This window comes from Canis lupus, chromosome 33, assembly GCF_048164855.1.
Source record: "Canis lupus baileyi chromosome 33, mCanLup2.hap1, whole genome shotgun sequence".
NCBI lineage: Eukaryota > Metazoa > Chordata > Mammalia > Carnivora > Canidae > Canis > Canis lupus.
The window spans coordinates 17,988,807-18,001,744 of record NC_132870.1 but is presented as its reverse complement, the minus strand read 5'-3'; the positions used below and the strand labels follow the sequence as shown (position 1 = coordinate 18,001,744).

Genomic DNA, 12,938 nt, shown 5'->3' with positions numbered 1-12,938 from the left:
GGGAATAAGCAAAAGACCAGTATTCATAAAAGAAGTTCAACTGTATTCTGGCCCCCCTTCATCTTTTTCAACACAAAAGATGACAAATAAAATTTCAAGGACATAAATAAATGCTGATAAATACTTGTTGCATGTGATTGTGTATCCCTAATTTCCTGCTAAATGTACCTAAGTTTAAAAAAAAAAAAAAAGAGTCTGAGAAAACTCCAGATTAGTAGAAAGGATTTTGTTTTTTTTAATAAGGACAGTTTATTTGTAGGCTTTTACCCCTACCCTCAGTACTTCTCTAATCTCTAATAATGAAACCTCACCTACTTATTATGTAGCACCTAGTAATACCGATGTTTTGAGATAAGGTTAATCATTTAACTTTTTTGGAAGAGCAATTATATAAGCAACAGCAACAACAAAAATGGTGATTTGGATATCTCGGCCTTTTAGTCTTTTGATAACAGAGTCTCTACATAATCTCTGCTTTCTCATAATCTAACATACAGATTTATAACAAATCTGCTGTAACAATACATAATAATCTACCAGGCAAGGTCTAGTAAAAGGAGTCTCGAAGTGTGGTTTCTGTACCAACAGTATTAGCAACACCTGGGAACTCCTGGAAATGCAAATTACTGGGGTCCACTCAGATATACTGAATCAAACTCTGGGTTGGGCCAGTAATCTGTATTTTCACAAGCCCTCCAGGTGAATTCTGATGCAGCTAAAATTTGAAGACAAGTGGGACTTAGTAAATATTAATTTAGAAGTAAGGGAGAGGAAGAATGAGCCAGCACGTGCCAGCACACAGGAGTGAGGTAGTAACTCTCTAATACCATATTCTAAGAATAAAAAAAATGCTAATTTAACAAATTAAATAAAGCAAATCAAATATAATAAACAGAAGGCTTTAAGGTAATTCTGCTTATTGATTACTGGGTGCTATAACCATTATTTAGAATTTCCTAACTCTTACATAGGTGAAACATTTTTTTTTTTTTTTTGAGAATGTTATTCAGAGCTCTCTGCAGAAGATGCCATAAGATGACACCATTGGCCCATTTCCTCTCTCTACTACATACTTTAGTAAGGGTAACCTTCACACAGTACTTAACTCACTGTTCCTCAGCTTCCCTATCTGTGAATGGGGATAGTAATCACAATGCCTTCCTTATCAGGTTATGAAGATTCAGTAAATTTGCATATGTTAAGTACTCAGAAAAGAGCCATAGTAAATAAGTACCCCATTCTCATTAGCAAATATTACAAGTATGAAGATGATTTCCATGGTCTTTGGCCAATCAGCCTCGGCTCTCAATTTTAGAGGGTCCCTCCAACCATGCCCCTTCCCATTAAGAAATGAGTCTGCAGGACCCAGGGGATGCGTCCACCCAGAACTTTGTCCCATCCCATTCTTTTTTTAAACCACTGGTCATCTCAGTGTATCTGGTGAAGGTTAAAGGGGAAGAAAAAAAGAAAAAGAAAAGGTCACAGCTTTATGGTAGAGCTATGTTATAAAATGCCAGTACTCTCAGACTGCAGCCAGCAGTGACTTTTATTGGACCCCAAAATGACTGCATCGGAAGGGTGAGGTGGAATATACAAAGAACTCACCTAGGTCCTACATGGGATTTTCAAAGTTCAAAGCAGTAAACTTTAATGCCACTAAATTCCACCCAAGTCTACTATCTTGTATAATTTTCAGTATTATGTACCAGCCATTCCTGCATCCTCCTTCCCATACTGCTCTAAAACAAGGATTATGCTGCTGCCTTTCTATTCAAAATCCTTTCACTCAGTTCTCTAGAGACTTATTCTACTATTTTAAAAAGTCCCTACTTTCTCAACCTCCTCAGAGAACATTCCCTTATCCGCCTCACTAGCACTATAGTGCTAACTAGAGTCTGGCTCCATCTACAGGACAATACTCACACTGCAGCCCTTTCTGCAAAAGGAAGAGTCAGAACTTTCCTAAACCTTACTGCAACTTCTAGGACACAGCACCTTCATTTTCATGTGAACAACCTTTTCTCCTCGAGGGAAGAGATCCTAAAATCTAGCACTTCTGTTTTCGTTTCCAGTCATTTCTCACCCTCCTCCCTCCCCCATTCCCAATACATAAGCCCCTATACTAGTGCTATTCAAAATAGTGTCAACAGACCGCCAACTTTCTGCAACTGGTTCACAAGGAAATACCCACAAAACCAGAAAGTAAACGTTTACAACTTTACAGCAATTTGACACCAGCACACTTCTCTAACAAGGTGTTATCAAACTCACACGGTGAGACACAAGGGCCACTACCTATATCCACATATAGATACTGTCTTTTTTCTACCAAAAGTATTACCCAAACTTTAATGTGCATACAAATCACTGAGGAATAGTCTTTAAAAGTAAGTTTAGTAGCCTGGGAGTGGGGCCAGAGATTCCACATTAATTAAATTAATTAATTCATTCATTCATTTCACTTATTTGAGTGTGAGTTGAGGGGCAAGGACAGAGGGGAAGGAAGGGGGAGGATCTCAAGCAGGCTCCACTCTCAGCACAGAGTCCCATACCAGGCTCCATCTCAAACCCTGAGATCATGACCTGACCAAAATGCAGAGCCAGACACCTAACTAACTGAAGCAGCCAGGCACCCTGAGATTCCAAATTTATAATGAGTTCCAAGTGATACTAATGATCTGATCTACAGACCTACTTTAAATAATGAAGTTTTAGACAACAATTATGAGATTTTCTCCAACCAGCCATGCTGTTTGCTACACCTATATTTTGCAAATGCTTCTCAAGCATTTACTAAACCTCTCACATTTACTACTGCCTCTGTTTAGTCACTGCTACTAAGAGACTGTGCAACTCTGAGAGAATTAAGTAGTTGCCCTGTGCTGCAATTCTTCATCTTTAAACAAGAAATAATTCTAAGTACCTCTTAGGATTGTTGCAGGACTCAAATGGGTTAACTAATGTGACACTGAACATAATGCTTGGCTTATGCCAGCCATTATAATTTTTAAAAATTTGTATTCCTGTCTTACCCCCTTAGGGAACTCCTGTTCATTCTTAAAGTCTTGTTCAAGTGTCACTTCTATGAAGCTTTTTTGACATCTCCCACCCCAGGCAGAGTAAACCACTCACTCATTTATGTCCTTACTGTATTTTACAATCTAACTCTACTAAGATACTCCTTTCTTTTAAAGATTTTATTTATTTATTTGACAGAGAGATAGAAAGAGAGACCGCACAAGCAGGGAGAGAGAAAGAAGCAGACTCCCTGCTGAGAGGGGAGCCTGATGCAGGGCTCAATCCCAGGACCCTGGGATCATGACCCAAGCCAAAGGCAGATACTCAACCGACTGAGCCACCCAGGTGTCCCTAACTTATTCCTGACTGAATATAATTTAATTATTTACATATTTCTCACATCCCAGTGTACATGTCTTGAGAGCAGGAATTTTCTGCATCTATTTCTGTATCCCTAACACCTACTATGCTGACTGGCAATATATTTAAAAAACTGAATGTTTTATGTGAATTATTATGAATCAATCCTTTAATGCTTTATAGGCTTCAGCAGAAACAAGTACTATAACATATTATCATCAAAACCAAGAGATACCTTGTTAGGAGGATTTTCTCAAGAAGTAAAATCAATCATGAGAAATCATTGTAAACCACTTATATAAGACTTAGGCCTCAGGACTCTGTGACAATTCTAGTCATTTATCTCTTGGAGAGAGCCAAGGAGAAGAAAGGAAACATGGGAGCGGTGTTTAACAAAAAGTCTTTCAGGTTGCAATACTTGTCTTTTTCAGTGAGCAACACTTAAATGCATAAGTTTTGAAATTAAATTCTCTAGAGATCTTCCTCCTTCTATCAGTATATTGATATATGATTTGACTAAAATGCAGTTGCTCTAGCCCAGACAAAAGGAAATGCATCTGGCAAATAATCCAACTCAGTCCTTTTTTTTTTTTTTTTTAAATGCATGTTAGCCGAATGGCATTTTTTGAGTGAAGTACAACTTCTGAGTGACACTTAGAGGCAAGCATAAGACACTGTCTCCCTCCTCTCTGCTCCTGAAGCCTACTACAAAGCTCTAGGACCTCTAGTTTTTACAGAGAAGAGGGGAGAAGTTAAAGAAATAAGATTCTCAAGCATGAAGCCACAGATGACTACTTTTCCAAGAACTACTTATTTGCCCATGTCTTTGAATCATGTCACTTTGCCTCGGTCCCCTGCCCCAGCAGTGGAAAATGATACAGGTACATTCATTTAGAAAACACAGAGCAATTCTAGTTTTTATTTTCTTTGTGCCTAAAATGCTTCCAGCCCCCAAGCTTCCCTCTCCTTACCTCTATTTTTCAGTGGAGGCAATGTAGGGTGTAGATCTTTATTACATTCATTCCGTTCTGTGCAGCACTCAATTGATCTTCTTTGATGAGGAATGGGGGTATCCTAAAGTTAAACCCAAACTGATATTAGCAGATTCCCCTAAATTTCAAAGTCACATAATCTAAAACTTTTCAGAGATCTAACTCTATGTATAGAACTCACTTAAAATTCTGATAATTTTCCTCAAACATCCTGAAAATACCACCTTCTATTAGGAAATGTCTCTTCAATGTCCATGTATTATCTTACTGCAGCTTTTGCAGTTCAACAAAACCACTATTACATTTTAATAACCAGGAAACATAGTTATAAACTGAGGAGTAAGGCTTGGATTAATGCAATTAATTTAACTGGAATCTGAGCAAGATCATCTAGTGAGTCACTAATCAAGAAGTTAACAGCAAATAGAAAAATAGTTGATTTTGAACTGAAGGCAGAGTTGGCCCACTAAGAGAATTTTCGAATCATTCTCCAACTTACTAAAAATAGGCTAGTGAAGAAAAGCAATTGTTTTATCTAACTTGAAACCTGACTGCTTGAGAGCTAGTAATGAAAGGTTACAAAGTAGAATCAAGTTCTCTTCCTTACCCGGCACTGAAAATCTGAGCCTTCTAGTCCTAGACATCCAGAAGTGACCACAGGCATCCCAGAATCATCTTCTTCAATCATTGTGAAACAATATCCATCTGTGCTAAAGACCAAACAGGCAAAGTAAGTGTGTGTGTGTGTGTGTGTGTGTGTGTGTGTGTGTGTGTCTACGAGGAAAGGAACATGTTTACCATTTGTTTTATTACATACAAGGAGAAAGTTGATGATCTTTACAGGTTACAATCTGCTAAGAGCATTCCAAAACATCCTTTTATGAAATTTGATGTAGACTATAAAATATTTGGTAATATCTTCTCAGTCTAGAAACTTGTTGAGAAAGAAGAAGCCAAAGTTTCCATATAACATATGCCATTAATAACCATATATACCAATGACTAAACACTTGCTTTGGTCCTCCGTAGGCATCACCTCCCCAAATCCAGAAAAATGACTCTGTGAGGAAGACAGTATTATTCTCATCTTCAAATGAGGTTTAGAGAACTCTGAGCAATTTTTCAAGGGCCTTACAGCAAATAAGAGGCCCGGCAGGGGTTTGACCCCATCCAGGTAAACATTTATGCTGGTTCTATTTGCTCCAAATGAAATAAACCTCTTACTGACAGACCAAAAGAAAGACAGGTAGGAGCTTGGATCAGCACAGAATAAGTGAGCTAATGTTCTATCTTTGGTCCCTCTGCTTTGGGGCTGGTCTGTCATATGGAAACATCAAGCTTTGGTAAGAAGCCAGGGCTTACACTGGGGGTGGGGTGAGGATGAACAACAGAAAAAGGGGGTTTTAACAAGATCATGGAAAGCAAAGAAACAAAACTCTAAATTTCCATATGGTTTTCCAGATTTAAAAAATTTACTTATTTGATCTCATTTAACCCTCTCAACAACAATGAAAAGAAAGTGATATTATTTCTATTTTCCAAATGAGGAAACTAAAGTTAGGGGGTCTAATAAATATGTATATGGTGGCATAACAAACAGTAAGATAATTAGGCCTTGAGTCTAGGACCTATTGCTTTATTCATCCCCACGCTTTGCACTATCCTCGCCTGGGGCCAAAGCTGGAAAACAAGAACTCTGACATACTGAACTATTTATAAACAGTCTTTACTGTCTTCACAAGTTAGGGTGATGAATGCCAGCAGATTCCTAATAAGTCACCAACCACTACTGCAAGTGCTAAGAAATAAAGTACTAAATCGAATCTCCATCATCTTCTCATACACATGCTTGCTCAGCATCCAAGACAGATATGGCAACGTAGCCCTAAAAGGTCAGGGGAAGAAAGCTCTGAGCATGGCATTAGCCATGATTTGTGGGTTTGTCTCTCTGTATCAATGGCAGCACCATTCTACCACACATTAGCCCTCCAGTTATCACCAACACCCTTAGAATGGTTTACTCAGTTTATAACCTCAAGTGATCCAAAATACCTCAGTTTATAAGAACTACACCAGCAACGTTCAAATATATTAATGAATGACTAGGAAGGGCCAATGATAAATCTCTTTGATAGACTAAGGTCAAATGCATGAATATTGTCATGGAAGAAAGACTGCCTCTGAACAGCCCTTGCTCTGAATTCTTTGGGGCTTTTTAGCCAATTTACGGAAATTGCTGTGGAAATCTAAAGCACGTAAACACTGAAGGCAATAAATAAAAAAGCTGTCCCTTAGAAATTTAAACAATATGAGCAAACAATACCCATGTGATTTTTTAAAATTCCTTTCCTTCCCATTTAGAACATATATATGTATAACTTCTATGTCTCATCAAAAGTAAAATTCAGGAATTATCAGAAAGAAAGTCACCTTGATTTTCTGACATTAGGAATTCATGGGGCTAGAAAAAGTGATACAGTATGTTAACTCTAAAAAGATTAATTTCTCCTTATTTATGAGTTCCTCTTACTCAAAATCTGAATGTATGGAAAGACACTCATAAGGATCAAAAAAGAGAATAAGAAAAGCTGGTTAAGCTGTTGGCAAGTGTTTCTGACAATGTCCTGGGAAATATAAAGAAATCAGGGAGAGTAAATTCAAGCCTTAAAAAAACACTCCCTTGTCTGCAAAGAGGGTAGAGCTAAAAATACAAAGAGGGTATGCAGGAGGAGAGAAGCCCTGGAGAAAAGTCAATGTCCCATAAGTCATCAATTCAGACAGAAATCAAATATGTAGCTGGAGGACAAGCAGAAAGGTTAGAGAATCATTTCAAGTGCATATTATCTGCAACAAAGCAAAATACTATTTTTTAAGGATTTTATTTATACATGAGAGAGAGAGAGGGAGAAAGAGAGCGAGCATGAGCAAGGGGGAGGGGCAAAGGGAGAAGGAGAAGCTGGCTCTCCTGGAGGGGTGGAGGGGGTGTCCCAGGACCCCGGGATCATGACCTGAGGCAAAGGCAGAAGCTTAACCAACTGAGCCACCCCGGCACCCCAACAAAACAAAAATAATTTATAAGCTTCACAAAACACATGGCATGGTGAAAGTCACATGAAGAGTCATTACAGGAGATTTTGCAGCGTTCAGGTATGCAGTGATAGTCTAAGGTCCTAGGAATAAATCTGAAATTGGAATGGGAAGGATTCACAATGTAAAGTAACAGCTAGAAAGATATTTAGAAGATAGATATTACCTTGAGAGAGATAAAATAATGGCTTCACCCCTTCCTTTGAGTTGTGGATATTAAAAAAGTTTCTAATAGTTTATTCAGCATATTTTCACTACATTCTCTAACATGTATGCCACGAGGCACGGGAAACGGCATGGGTTTTGGAAGCAGACATACCTGCACCTGATAGGAATCAAGGCCAAGACTGAGTCTGGCCTTAGTGTTGACTAGTGATGTGATCAACGCTACTTATGAAAAGCTTAAAAACACTCTAATACATGTTTTCTGAATTATCAGGTGGGATTTGAGAATCTCTTTTAAGTCCTGATTCCGGCCACTTTTTTAGACTATTCTGTCCAGGAATATGAGAGTGGTAATGAACCAGAGACTGGCCAACTCAGATTGGCTAAGCACTACCTATTATGAGACCTCAGGCCACACAGCCCAGATGAGCCCTTATCTAAGCCTCAACAAAGCATACCCTGGTCTTCAGAACTGTTCTACCTAGGAGTGCAAGAGACTGAATGCAACATCATTCCAAGTGTGTTCCTCTGCAGGTCAGCAAACTGCTCCCTACTGGTCTGTGAGGAATTAATACAGAAATGGAAACTTGTAGAACAATAAATTTAGCTCTGCTGAATCTCTATAATAGAAAAATAGAAAAAAAATAAGTATGCAATTTGCAAGTATTTTTAAATCTATTCTCTAGTAATTCATTTTTATCGTGCTTTAGAAAAGTATCAGTGCAGCTGATTGGGTGTTGGGGGTGTGTGTATGTGTTTCACCAGAGACAGCATGACAGGTACTGATTTTTGGAAGTCAAAAAGTAGATCATGGGCTTATAGTAATGGAGGACTGAATTTATTCTAGGTCTTAGGCCCAGGAACAAAGTAGCCCCTGTGATTCACGCAACTGACCTCAGCTCCTAGGAGACTCAACTGGAGTTAACATCTTGTTAGCAAAAAAGATGTTCATTTTACTCAAGAGTGAATATTCGCTCCTTTGAGAGCCATTTCAAGGGTTGGCTGATGGTCAAGAATTAAGGACTTTGGAATAAATATTTCTTAACTACAGTTATCAAGGTCAATAAATCTGACTGCTGTGTTTTGGTTCTTACCCTACTTGACCTCTAACAGCTTCTAACACAGCTGACCTTACTTCCTCCCTCTGTAAACTTGGTTTCAATGATACCATACTCACTGTTCTATGTTCATTCTGGATCTTCTGGGAAGAGCCTCCTTGACCCAAGCATTAAATGTCTCAAGGCTCAGTCCTACTCTGGTCTATTGGATTATTTTATTACTATACTCAATTTTTCATGCACCACTCTAGCCATGGCTTCTCTCTGAAGTTGAGCTTGACTTGGTACCAAATCACTTGATTTGGAAAATGGAACGTTAGGGGACATCCCACAAATACAAGTTTTAAGATGCTGCTCCCTCACAGTCAAGTGAGAAGCCCTGGATAGCTTCTACTCTAAGAAGGGTTGACAAACATGTGGAACAGGCCTAAACTCAAGCAAACAGTCCAATGCCAAGCCCACCCAATCCAGCAGGGCCCAGCACAGCTGCAGCCCATTTGCAGGCCTAGGAATGAAAATATGAATGTCTTTAGCTGTAAGTCACTGTGATTTTGACACCATTTATTTCACAGCAAAAACTGACTCATCTTCTGCTCACTCTAGACTCTTCCCCCAAACTCATCTCAGCTGCAAATCCATATCCCATGGCCTACTCTTTGGTATCTCCATTTGTGGGGGGTCAAAAACCTTAAACTTGGGCAGCCGGGGTGGCTCAGCGGTTTAGTGCCGCCTTCAGCCCAGGGTGTGATCCTGGAGATCCTGGATCCAGTCCCATGTCCAGCTCCCTGCATGGAGTCTACTTCTCCCTCTGCCTGCGTCTCTGCCTCTCTGTCTCTGTGTCTCTCATGAATAAATAAATAAAATCTTAAAAAAAAAAAAAAAAACCTTAAACTCAGTATGTCCAGATTGGAACTTAATTACTTCTCTCTGTCTTCTTTCATTAAAAGCCTATACTGTGCATCTAAATGTACATCAAGCAATTTGTGAAGCCAGTTCATCAAAATAAAACTTTCCTTCTAAATAATTCCCCAACACATTCACTTCCCTCTTGCACCAGCACCACCCTAGTCCAAGATCATGTTCCCTTACATGAACTGTCTTTCCTAAATCCACATTAATACCACTGCTACTCCTGCTTAAACAAATCTCCGTCACTGGCCTCCCAATGCTTCCAGAAATAAGACGAACATTCTTAATAAAGCCGGCCAGGCCATGTATAATCTTTCCTAGCTCCAGGCTCAACTATAGCCACACCTCCACCTGCTCCCTGCACTTTAGGAAAACCAGTCTTCTTTGAATATGCCAAACTTCTCCTTCCCACGCAAAGAATCTGTCCTGCAGTTAACCCTGTCTGAACACTTTCTTCCAAATCAACTTAGGACACTCCAATGTCCTATAAGGAAAATAGGACAGAATATTTAAAGTTGGGATAATTTTGCAAAGTTTTCACATGTGATCACCAGAACTATAGCTCCAATGACACACACAGATTTATTCTTAATTACTACAGACTCAGGCAAAATAGTAAAATATCCACCTAATATGTTTCTTCCTGATAATTTTATATTTTTCAGAAAACTTTGACATTTTCCTGATACTTTTACCATTTACTACAAACAGGTGGTATTTCCCAGTAAATACCATCTGAGCTCTGGAATCATTTTACCATGGCACAAGACTCCGTGATCCCAACTTTGTTCTCCATATAAGAGCCAAGTTACTGGACTTCCCTGGGCCCTAAATTCCTTATGTCTAATGATAAGAAATAAGCATGCCCTACCATGCTCAGTTGTTTTGCTGATTAAAGGAGGTATGTAGGGATCCCTGGGTGGTGCAGCGGTTTGGCGCAGGCCTTTGGCCCAGGGCACGATCCTGGAGACCTGGGATCGAATCCCACGTCGGGCTCCCGGTGCATGGAGCCTGCTTCTCCCTCTGCCTATGTCTCTGCCTCTCTCTCTCTCTCTGTGACTATCATAAATAAATAAAAATTAAAAAAAATTTTTTTAAAAATCCTTTGATGTTTTAAAAAAAAAGGAGATATGTATTTATGAATATACCTAACATTCCCCCCTATCGTTCAGTTAATATATATTTCTTGAGCTACATATCACAGGATATGCCTTCTTTCTCAGGAAGAAGAAAAAAAAAAAAGCATTCAGCTCAGCTTTATGCTCCTTCCTGGGTAAATAGGCCCTAAATTATTGCTCAGATATTCTGCATGGACTTCAAACCTAGCAGCCCATGTTCCCATTTGGGCCTATTTCTTGAAAGACATACTGCTTTTCTGACATCTTAACTCTTGAGATCTGCACTTGTCTGGTTACTCTGCTATGTCTCCCTGGGCACACTGGCCTTATTAGGCTATGCCTCTTTAGCCACTGTTTCATGAGGAGTGTAAATATAGGCTAGAGTGCCTAGCAAAATGGATGTAGCTGCATTAAGATGCATTAGAAAGAGGTAAATAGTCCAGTTCCAAATAAAGTTTTGATACAAATATGATTATTCACTAAGGAGTTTATTCTCTAGTACTCTGACAATGTCTCTCCTACCATCTGGTGGGCTCACATAAGCTCTATCACTACACTGCTTCCCAGAGTCAATGAATATTCCTAACAACTCAGGTGTTCTTTCTAAAATATTGACCACCAATGACAGGATGAATGGTTAAAACTAATAAAAATCCTCACACATTTGACACCCTCTGCTGTTGAATTTATTTTGGGGATAGGGTCTTTTAGGGAAAAAAAAAATAGTTTTGTCCTTGACACTTGTCCCAAGCTCGGAACCTGTGTTCTATGTTGATGTGCATATGTGATATATTTGCAGAAAGGAAGAAGAATCTCAGAATGCCATTTCAGGCCAAAATGCAATTTAATATTTTTCTAAGCACAGGTACAGCTCTGAGAGTTAAGGAGTTAGGCACTATTCCTCAAAATGTGTTCTTGGGTAACATCAGCCTACAATTTTGTAGTCAAAAAAGTATGACTTTTTGTTAAACCTAGGTTAAAACCTTTTGTTAAAACATTTATGACCAACCTGCAAATGTTGTTGACTGAGTCTTCTGGACAATGGTGGTGGCATTTGCAACGCAAGATCTTTGGACGAGGGGTGGGGACTGTACTCTCACCATCCTCTTTCTTGGTGCCCACATTTAATTTTCCTGAACTTCGCAAAAGCATGTTATCAAGTAAGTTTGCTGAAAAGAAGAAAGAGTAAGAGTTTAAGGATCTGTGGGAGAGTCCAGCCAAAGTCTTCTATCCAAAGAATGAGGAGATTAAACAAAATATTAAGTATTTATGATACTTAAAGATTTAAACATAAAACAGATATTTTAATGATTTTGATATTAGAAATTATACTTATATAATTATTATAATCATATAATATATGTCTCACATAAAATAGAGAAATTCTCATAACCATTTCAGGGTAACAACCTATACATTAAATTATAATAGTTGTATTTGACTCAGTGCAATGAGTTCAATGAGCACTAGTACATAGATCATCTCTACTCTGTATGGTAATGGTATGAGTAAATATCATTCCTATTTGCAGATGAGAAAATTAAGACTCAAAGTTTAAGTGATCTAATAAATCATGAAGCTAGCATTTAAATCCAGATTGTTTGGGTCCTAGGGCTTTCTTCCTACCAGTCTCTTTACTTAAAAAACTTTCGTTTTAATGGGTCTCAAAATTCTGTGACAGATTTTTGGTCAAGTTGTTTCCATTAAAAAGTACTGATTTCAAAAACTAGTAACTTAAAACTGCCACACATGCACACACACACACACACACACAAAAAAAAAAAAGGTCCACAAAACATTCTCCTTTCCTTCTGCAGGTTTTACAATGCATTGTTATCATTAACCAGTCTTTTACTATTAAACTTAAATGGCCAATTGACACAACAGTTCTGAGACCATTCTTCCATTACTGATTAAGACTGAGGTGGCAGGTATTGGGGATAATATTCATTTAGCCTTCTGAGCTTTCTGGGCAGACTTGGTGACTTTGCCAGCTCCAGCTGCCTTCTTGTCCACTGCTTTGATGACGCCCACAGTAACCGTCTGTCTCCTGTCACGAACAGCAAAACGTCCCAGAGGAGGATAGTCAGAGAAGCTCGCAACACACATAGGTTTGCCAGGAACCATATCAACAATGGCAGCATCCCCAGATTTCAAGAACTTGGGACCATCTTCCAGCTTTTTTCCAGAATGACGATCTATCTTCTCCTTCAGCTCAGCAAACTTGCAAG

The 12,938-nt window shown here is 38.8% G+C and overlaps 1 protein-coding gene across 16 annotated transcripts in view; it reads right to left on the bottom strand.

Moving 5' to 3' along the window:
• Nucleotides 1-12,938, bottom strand: part of BMPR1B (bone morphogenetic protein receptor type 1B) — a 393,829-nt gene that overhangs the window by 32,553 nt on the left and 348,338 nt on the right. For 10 of the 16 annotated variants that reach the window (XM_072810288.1, XM_072810276.1, XM_072810278.1 and 7 more), the window contains 3 exons: nucleotides 11,717-11,876; nucleotides 4,978-5,080; nucleotides 4,350-4,452 (listed from right to left, as the gene is read on the bottom strand). In XM_072810288.1, coding sequence (XP_072666389.1) covers nucleotides 4,350-4,452; nucleotides 4,978-5,080; nucleotides 11,717-11,859 — 349 coding nt within the window. In that variant the 5' untranslated portion in view covers nucleotides 11,860-11,876. The remainder of the gene's footprint in view (nucleotides 1-4,349; nucleotides 4,453-4,977; nucleotides 5,081-11,716; nucleotides 11,877-12,938) is intronic. The other 6 variants (XM_072810285.1, XM_072810281.1, XM_072810286.1 and 3 more) reach the window with 1 other exon arrangement.